Source organism: Coloeus monedula (assembly GCF_965178545.1).
Source record: "Coloeus monedula genome assembly, chromosome: 3".
NCBI lineage: Eukaryota > Metazoa > Chordata > Aves > Passeriformes > Corvidae > Coloeus > Coloeus monedula.
Window position 1 is genome coordinate 1,593,448 of NC_138783.1, and position 20,086 is coordinate 1,613,533.

A 20,086-nucleotide genomic window follows, 5' to 3' on the forward strand; every position below is an offset into this window, starting at 1 on the left:
ACATCCCAAAGGCAACCAAATGTCCCAATAATAGCTAAAATACTTCCATTTACCTATTTGCTTTTGAGGGAATTTTCATAGAATGTAGAATGTTTAAAGCCCATCATCCAACTTCCCAAAATTTTAGCTTCTTGGAGTAAAAAAACCCCCTGAAAATTATGATCTGAACAGCGACTGAAGTTTTGTTTCTGGGAGAAACTCTCTAAAGTTATACGTGAGACTTGGATATTGAAATAAGAACAATGTTCTTGTCCCATTCCCTGCTATATAATTTTATGAGTTTGAATTAATATATAGGATTTATTCTAAAAATAGGCTTTAATTCGGTTGTGTGTCCATTGCCTTTATTAACAACTTCTGCTCTTCTCAGCCTGAATTCCAGCCTTTAACTTCTCAAGCTTGGACACAGGGGAAAGTAGTTTTGCACCCTTAGTATGACAATTCTGCTGTAAAGAAATTACTTCTGAAAAAACATTGACTTTTTTCTATCCTTGGAAATTGTAATTTTGTGCTACTTAGCTTCGTATTATCTTGGGTTTGATGCCAGATTTGTTTTTTTTTTTTAAACCCTTGATTTCCTTTTGAAGTTGACAAAAAGACAGGTTTTTCAGTGGGATTGTAATACAGTAAGTGATTTAGTGCTCTCTGGAGAGTCAGAAAGAGAACAAAAGCCATTGTAGAGGAATAATGGGTGTTGGGATTTTTTGATTTTCTTTTTTTTCCAGCTTCCCCTTCAAGTTGTGTGATGAGAAATTCTGAAAAGACTTTTCAGTTCAAAACCTGTGATGTTCAGTGGTTTGGGTCAGAGCGTTTGTAAGTGGATGAGATTCAGCTGATAAAACCCCACGTGAATGTTAATTTATATCCTACAGTTCAGCAAGTCAAGTCTTTTGTTTTAATATGAACACATCCAGCTCGATGTAATAATTACCATTTTATAGAATGGATAAATCCATTATTACTGAGAGTCTGGAACCAGCCATCTCTCTGATCCTGTGGCTGATGGGATGTCACCTTTTCTGCGCCATGAGGAGCTTTTTAGCCTGTGTTGGAGCTGCTTTCTCAGCCCTGCTTGTGTGATATTGCAGTGACTTTCAGAACTTCAGTTCTGGCAGCTCTCATCGGTGTTTAAGAACTTCATCATATCAAAACTGCTTTTAATTAATGAAAGGAGCCAGGCTGTAATGCAGTTCTCACATGCTGGCAGACCCGTGTGCTCCCTAATGTTTTGCCACACTTTGCTCTGATGTCCTTTCTTAAATATCTTTATTTTTTATCTCCATATCACACTGGGGGGGTTTCTGGCATCTCAGCAGAGCTGTGGTCATTGCAGGAGGAGGGGGGAAATAATGAAGTTAATATTTCTCCTCTTTTGTTGTTTTTTTTTTTAATATTCCTCGAACTGCAGGCTGCAGCTGGACATGAATTAATTCCCAGTGCTGCGTGGATGATAATTGGAGGGAATAAACACGTGTGGGGCTGGGCTGTGTGTGTGCCTGACGTGTCTGTCTGAGCTAATTGTGGGGCACTATTTACGGTCAGTGAAGAGGAATAGGCCCTTGGCATCCTGCCTTACAGCTGACCTATTTTAGCCATCTATCTTGGAGGGGGATCAATCACAACACACAAGTACCAACTTCTCTCCCCTGGCTCTGCAAAGCACCCGGAGTGTCGAAACGCAACGCAGATCTCAGCATTTAAGACTTGAATGTAATGACACAAACCCTTCGTGTGGGGTTTGACATAAAAACAACTTTTGGGTTTGATGTGAAGCTCTGAAATACTCATTTATGGCATTGTGGGATGAAAAAAATCACAGCTGCTTTGCAAACTGAGCACTTAGAATTGCTTTGCCAAATGGAAATTATTTATTTACATTTCTTAGCAGAGTTGCACTCCAGCCCTGGTGTTTGAGCTGAGAAGCTCTAGGAACAGATAAAAGTCAGCAATTCCATTTTGGGGGAGTTTCAGGCTTCCCATGGTCCCCCAGGGAGAGCACAGGCAGTCTTGGCAATTTTATCCATCATTTGTATTCTGTGAGCACAGGGCTGAGCTGCTGTTGGGGCTGCCTGTATTTGATGTGAAAGTGAGTGCCCTTGGAATGGGATGGTGACTCCGGCACTCGTGTGACACTGAGGGCTCGTCCCTTTTGGGGTAAAAGCACAGGGAATGTTCAAATCCTGCTGCTGGCCTGGGACTGAGCCTCCTGAGCCAGCTCAGGGTGAATCCCAGCAAGGCTGTGCCCGCACCAGCACAGGCAAGAACTGAACCTGTGTCTGTGTATGGCTGCCCGCTTTCTGTGGATTTGCTGCTGGGGATTCCTGATGTTTCCCTCAATTGAACATCCCAGCTCTAAGCTCATATAACATAACTCTTTTAATAAGAATTTTTAAAAATTCTGTTTAACAGAGTGTTTGGTGGAGCTGACATCACTTCCAGAGCCTGGAGCAGTTATCCTGTAGCTCTTCCCCAGCCGTTCTGGGAAGTCCTTCCCATGGCAGGGCCTCCAGGAGCTGCCCTGGCTGCTGACCCCTCGAGCCCGGCCTCTGATCAGCTGAGAGAGCTAGCTACAGTGTGGGGGCTTGGAAGAAATTCCCAGTTTGCTACTGGTTTGGCATAATGGCTTCCTGATGGCCATGGAACTATTAAGTTCCAGGCCGGTTTAATGGGTGAGGTTGAAGAAAAGAATCAGCCTCTGCTAAAAATTTCTTTACACTTGGTAGGTGGAGGATGAAGCAAGTAGTGTAGCGTGAAGTGGATTTGGGATATCAGAGTTTGGACATGAGAATTCCAGTTGCACAATTTGATTATCCCCTCAAAGCATCCCTCACTGAGGGTGGCTGTGTGCTGAGGGTGGTTGTACCTGGGAGAGCTTTGCAGAAGGAAAATCTCTTCTGTTCTCCTAAGTTCTGAGTGATTTCATAAAACTGTGGAATGGTTTGGGTTGGAAGGGACCTAAAAGCTCACCCAGTTCCAGCCCTGCCATGGGCGAGGACATCTTCCACTATCCCAGGGTGCTCCAAGCCCCATCCAGCCTGGCCTTTGGCACTTCCAGGATTCGTGTCTGATTTGTTGTCTGTTCACCTCACCTTAAACATTGGGCTTGATTTTTCTGGGGCAGAAATAATTTCCTAAGTTTTGCACAATTTCCCTCTTTTTTTCCCTCCCAGATTTTCAAAATTATTTAAATTATCAAATCTAATTTTCTACAGAAACACACTGTTGAGTTTGTTGGAATGGAGTGTGCACAGTTTCCATGAGTACACTTTAAATGGGTATCTGTGAAATACGACCTATTTAAAAATCTATATGATACATATTTAAATACATCCTGAGTTAAATATTTAAATGACATTGTCAGTTACTTGCAAGGTCAAATTTATCACAGAACTTGTGTAACCTACTCTGTGTGATGTGATATTAAAGCTCTGCTTACAACAGAGCTTTGGGGGTTGAACTTTGCTGTCACTGCTACGTTTAGGATGAATTTTTGTTACTTATTTGGTATTTCTGTGCACAAAAGAAAGTGAAGAGGCAGCTATTTCTCAGCTGTTTTTGATAAGCAAACAGCTGGGGGCATGTCACATCCAGATGTTGAGTGTCCTGGCACCATTCCCTGAGGAATACTCTGGTTGGCAGCACCCCATGACCTTGCAGTTCCTGGGCATCTTCCTTGACCTCAGTGGCGTCTCCCTGAGCATATTCCCTTCTCCGGAGCTGCTCTGGCCATGGAAACAGCTGGATGGGAATCACCGGGATGTTGTTCCAGTGCTGTGTGCTGCCATCTAATGGGAGCCAAGCACTGTCATTCCTTCTGCCAGGAGGGAGGAATGGCCACCGGGCTCTGTCCACTCGACGCAGGTGTAAATCTGCTGGAAAAAAATGGTGTGAGCATCTTGCAGATCTCGACATGGACACTGATAAATTGTGTACAGACCTACTTCCTGCTTTTCCTGATTTTCTTTGTTTCTTGCTTTCCCTTGTACAGGCTCTTGATGGAAATGTATATGATCACCTTAAGGATTATTTAATGGCATTCAGCAGGACTGAACTAGAGACATGCCAAGCTGTACAAAACACATTCCAGTTTTTACTGGAGACTTCCAGCAGGGTAAGTTTGAACTGAATGATCCTTTGTAACTGAATCCTTACAGTATGGACAAATCCCCATGGCTTAAGATTTGCTTCCAAAATCATGACAAAACTGAAGGGTTGTTATTTTTGGTTACTCCTGAGTGGTATTAAGTTAGAAGACACCAGACAGTTTTCTTGGGGAGAATTTTTCCTCCAGCACCCAAACTGCCTTCCCCTGAGTGCATTTGCATCCAGAGATGCTCAGTTCTCCTCACCCTGCGTGCTTGGGGGCGGAAATTGCAGCTGAGGGCTCTGCACGGTGTAATCTGCAGCAGAGCCCTGGGTAACTGCTTGGATCGTTTCTTAATAATTGTCTGTCAACTTAAAATCCAAACTATTACGCTGTTTTCTCCCTGGAATTAAGAGTGGCAAACACAGCAAACAAATTAGAGCCTTGTCATAGACGTGGTTTGTTTGCTTTGTCGAGCAGCCAGACTCAGAGAGGCGTGATCGCTTCCAGGGTAATTTTGATACTTAAATAATTCATCTGCTGGGCTAAAAAAAAAATAATTGCCATTGAGCTCAGAAAAGCTGCTTTGGTGCAGTCATAATATTCCTTTATACATTTACCTTACCCACCCACCCAGAAACAGAGCTCATTCACACAGAGATGTGGAGCAAAAGCTTATTTAACACGTTCCTTATTTACCTCCAAGCAAGTGATCTCACACCTTCACAGATCTGAAGTGAGGGCATGAAAAATGGGCTTCACCCTCAGCTTTGAATTTATTTGGCAGCAACTGTAAAAATAATCAAAATACCATTTTCTTTTCAGTTGTAGAAGGATTTCCAGTAATTTACCTTGGGGTGTATCATTCAGGTCGGCTTCAAATACCTTTCCCAAAAATGCTGGCTTGGAATCTTTTAGCTAAACAGGCTTCTGTGTAATGTCTGCATAATTAATTTTTCACTGTTGTATCAGATCCTTTGTGTTCAAAATACTTGGAGAGCTGCCTGGTTGGGACTTTGATCCAATTCTAAACTGTCACATCCAAACAGTTTGTTGGAGTAGGAATCCTTTCCTTGGACATTTGTGTGCCCTGAGTTTGCGTTACCCAGGCTGGGGAGCTCCAGGTCTGGCTTATTTTACACAATAACCAAGTCAGGCTGTGTGTGTGAGGGAGGCAGTTGTGTTTCTGCTTCAGTCCGTGGGCACAATGCCTGGAGAGGGGACAGAAATGTAAATCCAGCTGGCAGGTCTGAACAGGGCTTTTACAACTGCTTTTTACAACTCGATTTGCTTCTCTCCTTGTGCTTCAGGAATGCAGAGGAGAAAAAATTGTGTTGCTTTGCTAGTGAAAACGTGTGTCTTGCTTTGAATATATTGACTGGTGGATTTTTCCACAGGCTTTGCTTATCCTTTCTTTCCGTGACAGGTCCAGGGTGCAGTAATCAGCCCAAAAAAAGGAGAGGTGAATCCAGAAAAAAACCCATTTTCTCTCCACCAGAACCCACCCATGTCTTCAAAAGCAGCTTGAGTTGTTAAACATGTAATAAATTTGTTAGCAATTTAGAATAAACCTGTCATCAAAGCAAAGGTTTTAAATATTTATTGGAGGTTTTGAATGCTTCACCTGTTCTTTGTTAGTTTGCAGTACAAGCTGGGCAGGCTCTGCTTAGAAGAGACACTTCAGTTCATTGGGAGGAATACTTCAGCTGTTCCATCTGAACTGTATTTCTGTTTGTGGGATGGAATTAAATTGTATTTGCTTCAGAAGGACACAAGCTGCTTCCCACAAGTGCCAGGGATGGCTCCTTGGCTGGGCAGGGCTGGCGGTCTCCTCACATGATGCAGATTGAGGGAAACGGCTAAAAACCAGATTTTCTGTATAAAATGCAGATTTTCCATAGTTTTATCGCAACAATGTTTGTTGGAGCTCTGTTTTATTACTCCTGGGTCAGGGTGGCTCCTGTCATTCCTTTGACACTGGAATAGGAACACTGACCCCAAAGAGGGTAAAGGATATTGGGAAGGAATTGTTCCCTGTGAGGGTGGTGAGGCCCTGGCACAGGGTGCCCAGAGCAGCTGTGGCTGCCCCTGGATCCCTGGCAGTGCCCAAGGCCAGGCTGGACATTGGGGCTTGGAGCAGCCTGGAACAGTGGAAGGTGTCCCTGCCCACGGCAGAGGTGGAATGAGATGATTTTTAAGGTTTCTTCCAACCCAAACCGGTCTGGGACTGTGATTCTGTGAAAATGCAATTTAAGTTCCGTTTCGCTTGAACAGTCTTACTCAAGACTTGTACTTCTTGCACTTCTCTTTTGGAAAAAAGCTGGTTTTCTTTGGAGCATTTTCTGAAATTCCATTTGCTGTTTCGAGTAACATTTCTGTGAGGTTTCTGGTAAGAGGGCAAGTAATTTCCTTTCTGCACATCTCTGGCTGTGCCTTGTTGCTGCATATGGGATACATTTCATGTTCGATTTCAGGTCTGTTTTGACCTGTCAATTGACATTGACTTCAGAAAGAAACTGTGTAAGAACATAGATTTAATTACTGAGTAACAGGAAATCTATTTGGAAAAGTTGCACTTTAATCCCAAGGATACAGTGTTGCTTTGGAGTATTTTTATTTTCTTTTTATCAATTGTCCATTATTTTTTGCAAATGCAGGATTTCATGTGCTGGGCTTGCACATTCTCCCAAGCCTCCTGTTCTGATAACAGTTGTTTCCATTTTTAACCACTTATTGTGGCTTTGAGGGGAAGTCTCTTAGGAGTGCTGTTGGAAAAATGACTTTTCTCTTTGAACTGAGTTGCTTGGGAGTCAGATTTCTGTGGGGAGAGTGTATTAAAATATCCATGCAGGTTTTCACGTCCTCAGTAACTTCGTTTTGGGTTTTTTTTCCTAATTGAAGTTAAAATAGTTCCACATATTTGGCCAGGGTTGTGTGCTATGGTCAGTGTGGATGTAAGGGACAATTCAGTGGAATAGCTGGTTAAATGAAATGATTTTGATGCCAGATCAGTGCTGAGCATCCTCTGAAGCTGCAGATGTTTCCTTCTTTAATATTTTCTGAATTTCTGTTTCTGGGAATTCGTGATGCAAATCCCTGTCTGTTTTCTCCCCATTTGAGTGTGTTTATGTTCAACTGCTCAAATTGGAGCAGTAATTATGTACTTTCCTGGTTTAGATGAGTGTATTATTGGCCCTGGAGGACTATTTACTTTCTTTAACTGGAGATTAATTTTTTACAGTTCAGTATTTCAGCAACACAAGCATCAACATTTTGCTGCATTAGAGAACAAGTTTTATTTCCCATTGTCCACCCAGCTCAGAGTTCTCGGTCATGCACAATGCTGCTATTTCTGGATAAATACCATCTTTATTATCTCCTTTGTACATGTAAACCCTCAGTTTGGTAATAGATTGATATAATTTTGATGCATTGTCATCAATTGAGGCAGTGAATGCTCTCTAAGAGTTCTTCAAGCAGTGATCCTGTTTTTTTCATCTTGCAATCACTGGGTATTTCTTTGTAAATCTGTGTAAATTGTGACATAAGAGGTTTGTTTAGGGATCTGTGTCATGCTGCCTGAAACGTATCATTAAACAAATTTAGGAGCTGAAGGAGTTTTGCTTCAGCAAAATGCAAGGTTGGAGAGTTTCTCTGAAAGCAATTTAATAAAGAGAGACGAAGTTTGTTACTGATTTTGGATGCATTATTCCAAATAGTCCTTTCAGCTCCCACAACTAATAATTTCTGCCAAATTAAGACTTTTCAGCTTAAGAAAGAGCAGTGCACAGGAAATTACCCACAAGAGGAGAGAAAAATATTTATGGCAGCGACACCACAGAGTGTCTGTTTAATAGTTGGTGCTTTTCCCCCCATTTTGTAGGTGGATGGCAGGGATATTTTAGGTCATTGTCACCCAGTGTGTGTCCTGCCAGTACCTCTGACCAACTCAGGTCCTCAGTTCCCTGCTGGTGCACCCAAGCTCCTGCTGCAGGTTTAATCTCAGTTGGAAACTCTCTGCTGGTTTTGCTCTCCAGCTGCTTTTCAGTTCACAAAGCAAGGAGTCTAAATAAACCTTTTTCTTTCCTCAGGTGGTGCGGGATTACAATCTCCAGCTGTTCTTACAGGAGAACTCCGCGTTCCACAAACCTCAGCCTTTCCAGTTCCAGCCAAGTGACAGTGACACTGTAAGAGCCCTGTGAATCCCTGCAGTTGCTTGGGCTTGCTCTATTTTAAAGCAGATTGTTATAAATGGGGAGAGAATCACTGGTATCCCAATCTGGTTTAACCCAGTGCTGTATTTTTGGGAGAGAAAGGGAGAGTGGCCTTGGTTGCAGGAGGTGGGTGATGGTAAAAAAAGCATCAAACAGGCTCTACATCATCCACAAAAGAGCAGAATCTTTTTTTGGCATCCAGATTGTGACTAACAGTCCTGTGTTTCACTGCTTTCAACCTAATTCCTACTAAATTTTGCTGCCTTTTTGTCCTGCTGCAAGGTTCTCATAATACTCACTAATACTGGGTTACAACTGTGCCAAATAAAGTGTCCCTACACACCTCAATTGCTCAAGGAATACTTAGAGATATATGTAGAGAATTACTAAAAATAATACTGTTAAAACACTGCGTTCCAAAGTAATATCCAAGAATCTTATCTTGGTTTCTGTGTTGCTTCCAAAGCAATCATTAATGACATTAAAATTGAGTGAATCAGAGCGTGTAAGTGCGTTTCCAAACAGCACCTTGATTAAAGTGGGTTCTTGATGTCCCATTGACATTATTAATGTTATTTTAAGAATCAGCTGTTTAAAATAAGTTTGCATCTTTAAAAAATATAAACCTCTTTTTACTTGAATTCATTAGTGAAGTGACTTGGGCAGTCTTGATCCGCAGTTCAGGTGACTCGGATCAAGACTTGTATAGGAGTGATTTTCCCAGTCACCCTGATATGTCTGCCAGGGCTTCCTTTGAATTTCCCTTTTAACAATCTCTGATTTTGATTTTTCTTCCAGAAAGAGTCGGTTATTCTCATAAATAAACGTTTGGAGCATTCTCTTGGGTGGGATTGTTGGGGTGTCCTGTGCAGGGCCAGGAGCTGGGCTCGATGCTGCTGATGGATCCCTTCCAGCTCAGGATATTCTGTGATAAAGTTTGAGGTTGTTCTTGATAACAGTGAGCAGAATCTTTCTGAGTGTCTTTGCTCTGCCTCTCTAACATTTGCTGCTGTGTGTTCTCGTCCCTGTGCACTCCCTGCATCCAGAGTTTTAATGCAGTTCAGCTGGTGGAGATTGAGCCCTCACCTGTCAGTGCTATGAGAATGACCATAGCAGAGGTACCTGGGGGTGTTTCTGGTCAGCCTTGTGTTATCCCTGTGCATGTGGGATGCTGAATTTACACTCTGGAGAGGTGGCAACAGAATGCACGATCTCTAGATATATAAAACAGAAAAAAAGGGGGGAAAAATCATTTTTCACAATAAGACTTCAAGGAGGAAAAATCAATTTAAGGGTGTTATTTGTGGGGGGCAGCTTCACACTTTTCCTGTGCTCTTGCACAGGGTTTGTAATTGATATTGTAATCTTTTGGGGGCATGAATTAAAATTTCTCAGCTCAAGACAGTGCTGTGTGTAATTGGTTGCTGCTGCACTGTGAGAGGGGAAGGGTGTCTGACAACTGCAGGCTCTTGGTGTGCACTGATGAAATGCAGCCCTATTGCTGATTTAATTTTGCTCCTTTTCCACAGGGCCATCCCCATGGCCAGTAGAGCTGTAAGCCACTCCCATTAAACTCCTCAGTGTGAAAAATGCCAGGATTCTGTGCAGTGGTTCTTGTGTGGGCTCACAGGGTCCATGTGTACTGCTGGTGCAGCCTCACTCCAGGAATTTTAAGAAGCAATGAATGGGTCGTTCATGTCTCAGTTCCTCACATGCAGCGACTCCTTTGCTTGGTTAACCCACTTGGGCTGCAGAATTCCTGCATTTCCTCAGTGCACTGCAGCTTTTAAAGCTTCAGCTGCTTAGGCTCTACCAGTTTTCCCCAAAATAACGAAATAATGCTTCTTTACGATCCATGTGATTCTGCTCAGCTAACAGGATCCTGCCTGGGCAATCCCATTTTTAATCAATGAGTACATGAGAATGAGGGCTCTTGCTCAGGCTTTGAATTGGTCAGAAATTGGATGTGTTCTAACTGATGGAGCAACATGTAATTGCAGGAGAACAATCACCAAGCATTCTTTTGCCACGTGTTCTGTTTGTGGATGTTCTGCAGAGTTTATCAGAGTTCTGGTTATCAGTTGGCTTTTACTTTCTGTGAGTTGTGCATGATGATTTTCACACCAAGGACTGAAAGAACCAAGTAGAGTCATAAATAGATCTCATCAAAAGTTTCATATTAACCTTTTCCAAGAACAAATTGTGGGCTCTCTTTGGGCTGATCCACTGGGACTGGGCTCAAAATTTGGAGTATTTAAGTATTACTGGAATGGAGCTGTGAGTGCTGTAGGAAGAATGTTATAAACCATATGGATATGGAGCTCTGAATGGAGAGCTCTGAGTTGTGGTGTAAATTCCACTTTTACATGGTCTGTCCCAAACTTTGGTTTTATAAGACAAGAGCTGTTCCCAGGATTTCTGTGCAGTCCTTGAGTCAGGGACACGTCAGTTTGCTTTCAAAATGATCCCAGGGTGCACAGCCAGAGCCTCCAAAAGGATCTGTTCCTGAGAAAGGAAGGAATGAAACAATTTTCCAGCAACTGCCAGGATTTTTGATCCCAAATATCCCAGTTGCACTAGGTGAAATGTACCCTCTTGAGTGCCCACAAAGAGAAAACCTCTTCAAAATGTTTTACATGAATCAGGTATTTTCCATTGTCTAAGAACTTTGCTTTGAGCTTGAATTGAGGCAATTTTTCATGTTACTAAATTATTTAGATTCTTTCAGTGTCTTGGTTCATTTTGATGGACATTCTTACTTTTAAAAAAGAAAGTTTTCAAAAAAACCCCTAAAACAAACCACTTAGCCTTAAAGAAATGGTTTGTTTTAAAAATATTCAGAAAGAAATGATTGATCAGTTCCTAACAAGCTTTAATCCTCTCCAGAAATGAATTCCCAATGTGGATTTATAGACAGCAAAGTGGAGAATGGAAAAGAGTCTTTTAAAATACCTTTATCCTCCCAAGGAAACCCAGTCAGCACATCTTGGCCTTCCACAGAGGCTGCTGTGAGACTCCACAGTTTAATCACCTCCCATCCTCCCACGAGGAAAGGGATATTTATTAATTCCACAAAAATCCAGTGTGTGGAAAACGCACTGTCCCCATGCTCACAGATAAGCCACGAGAACAGGGCAAAAGAAAGAGGAAATTCGCCAGCTTTTCTCTGTTTCCTATTTGGAAAAACTTCTTTTTCCTTGATCCTGGGGTTATCACTTGAGAGAGGGAGCCAGGTGACACAAAAGTGTCCTTGGAGCAAGAGGAGAAGGGCCCTGAAAAGCTGACACTTCATTTTTGGGGTCTTCTGCCTGTTTTTCATTCACTGTTTCCTCAGAGCACGAGGAAGAGCTGTGGCCCAGCTGATTTGTCCCACAGCTTCTTGACATGAAAATAATCTTCTTTTTCCCTCTTAACTTGCACAAAAACACTTCAGGAAGTTCAGTGGAAAGATTTGCAGTTTCCCTCCAAGTAACTTGGCTGTTTTACGGGTAGATTGTGAAAATAAGGATGAATTTCCCTTCACTCTCAGAAGATACATCTTGGAGTTTCTCAGAATCTTCTATGAAGGAATTTTATATAAGTTACATAAACAAGTACAAAGGGGCCCCATATTTCTGTATTTACAGTGGTCTCTTGTTTTAATACCGGAACAGACTGGGTTTAAGTATAACCTTTTTGAAGCTACATATATATTAAAAAGAGCTTATTATTTAATTTTATTCAGCATTAGGAATTCTTTTTGAGGAGAGTTACAACCATTCAGGTCAAGAAATGATCAGTGGGTGCAAGTGGGCAAAGCTCTGCCTTCCCTCTGTGACTTGACCTGTCTTGTGCCTGTCTAAAACTGATTTTATTTAATCCCTCCTGCCACAGTTGTGCTTAAAATAAGATCTGAGATCTAATATTTATATTTGAGGTTGATACTGAAGAAAATGAAAGTTTTGGATCTACTTTGGGACTTAGCTTAGGTTGAATGTGAGTGTCATGTTCTCTAAGTATAATGAGCTGAAATTGGCTCCCACCCTAATGGATTTTATTTTAGTTTTCACTGCCTAGTTGACTTTATTTTAATTTTCACCACCTAATCTTAATTTAGAGAGCATACAGTTAGAATTCTTGGGGTTTTTGCAGTCAGGAAACGCAGTTTAAGCAAAGCTCTGGGTGATTTCTAACAGTGAAGATCAGAGAGCAGAAGTTACACTTGAAAGAAGTGGCCACTTAAAAACTAGAAATTTGTTTATATTTCATTGAAAGTAGCTACAAATTCAGTTTTTTCTGTGTCAGACTTGATTTTAAAAGTCCTTTTTTTTGCCTTTGGTTACTTAGTGAGGGCAATTTTTCTGTATTTCTAGTTCTAATAGATTTTTGGAAAAGTTGGCTGGGAATGCAGCTGGTGTGAGGGCTGAGGCAAATGAGGATAATTATGAGGGTGAGAATGGAAGTAAATTAACAAAAATACTCTGCACTCTAATTTCAATATTAATTGCAGTGAGAGCAGTAAAAACCTTTGAAAATAAATAAGATTCGAATTAATTTTAAAAAAGGGATGTGGCTTTTCCTCTCTTCTCTATAACAGAAGTTCTTGATACAGAAACATCAAGGCCTAGGAATAACAAAGTTGTGTTGATCAATGATATTTAATAAAAATCAATACTTACAGAGAAAAAAAACCCCAAAACAAAAAAACCCGAAACAAACAAAAAAATCCCAAAACCCAAACTGAAACAAACAAAAAACCCACAAAACCCAAACCAAACCAAAAAAACCCCGAAGCAAGCAAACCAAACCAAACCAGCCCTGCCCAGTTGGATGTTCCTTTTCCTTTGGCAGCCCCATCAGTGCTTCATTTATTAGATTAATATAATATTGTTCAGTCCTAATAATATATTACTGATTTGTTCATTTAAAAAGCAGAATGTGGTTCTGTAAAGCAGCAATAATAGGTTGGCTTGGATTTAGCCTTATTGTAACATACAGGTTATAATAATAGTGGATTGAAGTCCTTTTTTATTATTCTGAGGGGGAAAAAGCCCTAAAAAATCGTAATTTTTAAAGATGTGGAGTGTCCAGTTTGAAAATTGACTGAAATATGAGTCAGCCCCAGCTCACTCTTGGCTAAATTAAAATCAAATGAGTTCAGCAATAACAGACTAAAAGGAGCCCCAAACTTGGCTCACGATTTTCTCAGAACTGCTGAGTTTAGCAGTGAGTCGTGTGAAAAATGTCATGTGTGTTCCTTCCTCCTCCCCAAAGTGTTGCTCTGCAGCATTGGCATGGAAACTTCTTGTTTTCACCTCTTTAAGACAAATGCCCGGTTTTTAGATGTGTTTCATGTCAGTGCTTTGCATGCAAGAAATGTTCCCTGCTTTGTGCCTTGGTTGAAGTGAAGTTTTTTAGGCCTCAGCCACAAAAATAAGGAACGTTGAGGCTCAAGAGCCAATGTTTTCTTGCTTTCAAGACAGGGCTGTGCCATCTGCTTCCAGATATAACTGGATAAATAAGAATACAGGCTGAGTTTAGCCCTGTTGGGAGGCAAATCCTGCACCTGCACCAACATTTCAGCCCAAAATGGAGAAGTGACATTTGTCTGCAGCCTGAATGCTTTTGTTAATTTAAGAAACAGCGTTGCTGCCCCTAAGCTTTTTAGCTGCTTGGAGCCATCCAGAACTTTCTGTTGGTTTACTGATCGAATTTTTAGCACTAAACACTGTTTTCATTGTAATCCAAGCCGTGAGGGAACAGCAGAGTGTCCATCTATGTTTAGCTCAGGTTTTTTGGCTCTCCCTTCATTTCTTGGCCACGGAGAGTGGGTTTGGTTTCCCTCTCTTTTTGGAAGAGGTTAAATTGAGTCATTGGACGTCTTGGCACCACCAGATTCCAGTCCTGAAAACACTTCAGGTCAGCATCAGACCCTTCAATTCCTCCACCTTCTTCCCTACAATTTGGACTTCAATGTCCACATCAATCTGGTTTAGCTCCTTTCTTCTCACCTATTTTAATGGCAGTTGGGTTTTCATTTTCTTGACGTTCCCCTCCAGTCTGTTTTTCTCTGAGGGTACAGAATTAAGGCTTTACATTGCCCCAATTTTGTTTTGTTTTATTTTTAGACCTTGAAGCAAGGGTGAGGTCTGCCTGGGTGCAATACTGTTTTATAAGTAACTAATACAAGTTCTTATATTATGTGCAATAATCTGATCCAACAAAATTCCTTTCTTTTTTAGTAGACCCTTAAGAGTAGCCATGAAGTCAGCATTCATTTTTCTAGTCAAGTGCTTTTGATAAATAGACTAAAACCCAAAATCATACTTGGGATAATGAAAATGATTATCAAGTGACTGAAAAGTCTGGGTTCTTTCCATATGAAAATGAGCTGCTGAGTAGGAGCAAGAGCAGTGGGAACACTAAAAATATGTTATGGGCTGTTTTCACTCTGAGATGTTTAATAGGGAAGAGGGAATGTCAAAGATTTTGCTCAGGTTAAAACACAGGTGGAAGCTGTGGAAGAAGCTGTGGAAGAAGCTGTGTGATAAGCTAGGGAAAAACTGAGGTGAAACGTTATTTTAAGGATCGGATGTGCCTAAATATATCCATGTGTTGTCCTCTTCAAGTTTACAATGGAGTAGCTTAATAGAGGTAATTAAAGAAGTCAGTAATGAAGGAATATGATTCTATAAATCCACTTCAGTAAAAGCCAGTTGACCAATTAAACTGAGGGGATGGGTGAAGAGATCCTCGCCTGAAGCTTCACCTTCCTCCCTGTTCATCCCAGAGCTGGCCCTGTGCGTGTACCTCTCCTCCTCCTCTTCTGGGCTGCTCCACACCTTGTCTGACAATTCTCTGTGCTTGGAAAATAACACTGAAATGGGCATTTCAGACACTAAGAATAAAGGCCAGGTTCAGTTTTGATGGCAAGGAACTTCACTGAACAAAGTAACAAGCTGAACCAATTTTGCCTCTTTTTCAATTAGATCCCCTGATAGGATGTCAACCTAAGATAGTGTTTTTTGCCTCTTCCATGAGGACAGTGCAGTCTAAAGGCCAGAAAAATCTTGTTTTCAGAATGACTTCCATTTGCCTCCTGGTGTCTATTGGTTTTACTCCAGTCTGTGTCAAGTGCTGGTGTAGATGATTGAACTGTCATCCTTCCTTGACACAAATCATTCCACTTTTCCTGCTAAAATACCTGATAACAGCATCTCTTCTTCTGTAACAGCTGGAGGCTTCCCAGCTACCCTGAAAATAATTCCATGTCTTTCTGCTCTCTTACCCTTTCCTGACTAACCTTGGATTTCTCCTGCCTAAACAACCTTTTCATCCTTGTGGGCTTCTTCTCTAGTTTCAAACTCCACCTGAAGAAGAAAAATGGTGTCTTTTGAACCATACAGAGTGAGAAATTTGTGACTCGGGCATTTCTTTCACACTTCAACAGCTCTGTGCGTATTCTCTCTTCTTGGGTCATAGTTTATAAGGGATTGTTTTTGGTTGATCTCAGAGGCTGTGCAGGATTATGTCAGGACTTGTGATAAAAAGGAGTGCTGGGGGGTTGTGGATTGCAGTGGCTGGCTCAGAATAAAAAATCATAGGGTCTGGTTGAAGTTGGAAGGGATCTCTGGAGGTTGTCTGGTCCAGAGCTGGTTGTCCAGGACTGGTTGTATCCGAGTGTCTTTGGATATCTTCAAAGATGGGACCTATCCCAAATGATTCTGTGACTCCGTTACAAATGGAAATGATAGAAAGATTGGGAATGATTTCAGTAATTCCATGCTGGGAAATGTGTCTGTTCTGTTCAGCCTGTAGACAGCAGAGAACTATTTCATCTTGCTTTAGTTGGAACTTGTTGAGGGGGAGAAGTTTACTTTTTGTCATTGACATGACAAAAGCAGGAATAAGATGGAACAATATCAAAAATGGGATTGGAAATTTCAGCCTCTGTTTTGCAGACACAAACATTTTTGGACAGAAATTCCCATGCTATACTAAAATATTTTATGGCTTTGTGGTTTGATCACAAATTACAAAGAATGGTCACACTAAACCTTTCATCTTTAGGAAGGAATTGTTCCCTGGGAGGGTGGGAGGCCCTGGCACAGGGTGCCCAGAGAAGCTGTGGCTGCGTCTGGATCCCTGGCAGTGTCCAGGGCTGGGCTGGACAGGGCCTGGAGCAGCCTGGGATAGTGGAAGGTATCCATGGCAGGGGGTGGGACTGGATGGGCTTTTAAAGTCCCTCCCATCCCAAACTATTCCATGATTCCATGATCTTTGCTTCCTATAATGCCTGTTTACTTTGGGAATTGAATTCTTGTGATCTTCTGGCTTCTGGAGTTGTCTTCCCACAACCCAGTCCCAAAGCTGAGAAGGAAGTTCTTGTCCTGTCTTCCTTGTTTCCTAAGAAACAAGATCCCAGGCTGATAAATGTAATACAGAATCACCCTGTAGGTAAACACAGAGGTAGCCCAGGGTCTGGGCCACGACTCATTCCTTGTTCCCTGTTCAGAGCCGACAGCTGGAGTCAGAGACGGGAACGACTGAGGAGCACAGCCTCAACAAGGAGGCGCGGAAATGGGCGACCCGGGTGGCCCGCGAGCACAAGAACATCGTCCACAGCCAGCGGGTAGGTCTGGGAAAAGCACATTTCTTGGAAGAGGAGCTGCTGCAAGCACCAGGGAATTGTCTGGGGCCTGTGTTCACGTGGGTGTCAAAAGTCTGCTCAGCACTAGGAAAATCCATGAGGAATTTGCTATTAAGTCTAACATCAAGATATAAAATTAGATGTGAATTGATAACTTTATGTCTGTGCCTCAGCTCAGAAGAGCCAAGGGCTGTGTTTGGGCATCAGGCAGCTGGATTTTGGAATGTGTCTATTAGGAGTGAGAATAAAACCAAAAGTTCCTTGCTCTTCCCAAAGAAGCCAGCCATGGAGGAGTCTGCTGTGCTTTCACCACACCCTGCCCAGTTTCCCTGTCATCCCTACTATTCCAACCCACAAGCACAGCATCAGCTGGGGAAAAACAACATCCAGAACGCTCTGTTGTCTCTGGGAGAGCTCCAGGGAGACCTGAGAGCCTGTTCCAGTGCCTAAAGGGGCTCCAAGACGGCTGGAGAGGGATTTTGGACAAGAGATGGAGGGACAGGATGCAGGGAATGGCTTCCCACTGCCAGAGGGCAGGGATAGAGTCATCACCTTTTTTTTCCTGGGGTGGACCTTTGTTGGTCATCCCTAGCACCCAGTCAAACAGTAACTTCCCTGATTGTCACAAATACTTGTCTTTGGCATTTAGTTCATCTGTGCTGTGTTTCCTTGTTCCTGGCAGACCCTGGAAGAGCTGGAATGCCACGGGCCCGTGATGTCTGAGCAAACCCGAGTGGAACTGGAGCAGAAAATAGATGAAGCCAGAGAGAGCATTCGCAAGGCTGAGGTAAGGAGGAGATTCTTTTGGCATTTTCAGTTCCTTACCACAGGGACATCTTCGTTACAGCTGTTGCATTTGGTTGATGGAAATGCCTATTTTCAGCATCAAAAGCCAGGGCATTTTAAGGTGTTATTTTTTCCCCCTTCATTTGGTATTTGTCAAATCACTGAATCAACTTCATGAAAGTCCAGATCAGAAGAGTGATATTAAAGACACCTCCTGATGAAGAGTGAGAATCTCTCTACTTGGGCTTTTTCTGAAACAGATTGAAAAAGAATCTCAGGTGTACTAATTGCCTTCTGCTTGAAGGAATTAATACCAGAAAATGGCGATTTTATCTCTGTCTTCATATTTTTAGGTTCTAGAAGCAACTGCCATGTGCTGTTGTAGTGGGTTTTGATACACAAACTGATTCTGGCTGTTGATAGGAAAACATTGGAAATAATCCTTTTATCTCTGATTTTACTGTGAGCTGCTTTCAAAGGGTTACAGAGGTTTATGAGACCTGTTGTGGGTTAAGACTCGTGAAAAAATTAACCTCTTACTTGGCTGCCAGTGTTGGGTTTGTAAAAGTGAACTGTTTTCATGGCCACTGACTGAAAAACCCCACTGCAGGCAGCAGGAACAGATGAGTGGGTTGCTTAATTAAAACTGTAGAACAAACTTAATTGTTGCAGTGAAGTGCTTCTCATACCTCAGAGTACCTGATGTAATTAGGAATGTGATTTACAGGTAGAGGGGTTAGAAAATACAGAGCAAAATTATTCCTCTTCCTGGTGGGAGAACTGTCAGGCTCCCTTTTTAAAGCAAATGCAGGATATGGTTTTTTAAAACCTAATTCTTACAGAAAGAGGTTTGAAAACCTGTTTTGAGTAAATTATTTCCAACAGACCATACTCCAAAATACTTGTGTATATAGATGTGTAGTTAATTATTAAATCTGCAAGGACAGAGAGCATAAGAATAAAAGATAAAGGCAGCAGCAGCAATAAATAAAATCAGGATAAGAAGCTGCCAGAAAGAAAGATCTCACAACAAAATATTATAAAATTAGAATCAATTACAAATTAAATCAGTCTGGAACTTAAGTCACCGAGGATAGAGGGAAAGTGCCAAAAAGTGGAAGTTTTATAGATAAACATGAATTATTTTCGTCAAGATGTGTTTTAGCTAATACAAATAGTTTCAGCTGATACAATATTTTCCTTGTTTTCCAGTGTGTTGGAGTTAAACCATCCCTTATCTTTCCAATATCTAACACGTGCCCTGTTTTACAAGGGAATATGGTGCCAATGCCAAGGACTTGAGGATAAAACTCAGTGACTGAGGGATTTTTGCCAACTTGCTTCTCTTCTGCTGCATATTTTAAAGGCATGAAGTTATCCCTGAGTTTTTGGAATGGTGTGGAAACCACTTTGTGGGACTTGTCTGTATTGCCACCAAAGCTGTTTATAGCATAGCATTGTTTATTTGTTTATGATAAGCCAGTAAGTGAATTCAGGGAGCTTTTATTTCCACCTAGGAATGGCTTTTTCTTTTAGCCCTGTTAGTCCCCACTCTTCTAAGACTGAGCTCAAGCCCACTAATTAGACAAGAGGTTTTTGCACACATAAAATCCTGGAGAAGAACAACCTAAGCTTTGAGCTAAAACCTTTTCTTTGGGAATGCAATTATAATTCCTTCCAGTGTGTGAAAACCAAACATTCCTGCATATTTAGGTGCAACTGATTGAGTTGGAATTACTGAGGGTTGGGTTGGGGTGTGGTATTTGTGCAAGAAGTTATTTAGGTTGTAGGGAGGCTGTGGAGTTTTTTTTGGTATCACATCTGTAGGTGTGTGAGGATGACACAAGAGATTTGATTTTTATTTTATTTTTCTCTTGAAATGCTTGTTATTTTTATGGAAATTTTTATACCTGTTCTATGCCATTTTGGTTTCTTGAATCATTCCTTTTCCTTTGCAAATCCACTTCCTTCCTTCTTTTCTGTCCTCATCATTCCTGAAGGGGAAGACAACTTCACAGACAGATTGGGATTAATTTTTTCTGGTTTGGTGATCTTCCAGTTGCCTGTTTCTCCTTAGGGAATTTTATATCCCTGACAGATTGCTCCAGTGCGAGTCTCAGTGTGCCTTACAAAGCAGGAGGAGCTGAGTGAGGGCCTTTTAAAGAGGATTCTTTTTGGTAAAGGTTTTTTTTCCAGGGCATATTGGGCATAGATGTGCTCATCTCACTGCCCTCTTCCTTGGAGACCCTGAATCCAGGGAAATCTAAGCCCCAGGAGGAACTGAGGAGCTGTTCCATATGGATAACTGGATTTAACAAGCACAGGGATGTGGAAACAGGTGTAAATTGAAAGTACAGCAAAGGAATTGAGTAA

At 41.7% G+C, this 20,086-nt stretch overlaps 1 protein-coding gene across 1 annotated transcript in view; it reads left to right on the forward strand.

Moving 5' to 3' along the window:
- The window catches only part of FCHSD2 (FCH and double SH3 domains 2), a 120,236-nt gene that overhangs the window by 84,483 nt on the left and 15,667 nt on the right, over nucleotides 1–20,086 (forward strand). Inside the window, exons 9-12 of the mRNA XM_082277343.1 lie at nucleotides 3,989–4,111; nucleotides 8,176–8,271; nucleotides 16,793–16,909; nucleotides 17,610–17,714. Of these exons, the coding sequence (XP_082133469.1) occupies nucleotides 3,989–4,111; nucleotides 8,176–8,271; nucleotides 16,793–16,909; nucleotides 17,610–17,714 (441 nt within the window). The remainder of the gene's footprint in view (nucleotides 1–3,988; nucleotides 4,112–8,175; nucleotides 8,272–16,792; nucleotides 16,910–17,609; nucleotides 17,715–20,086) is intronic.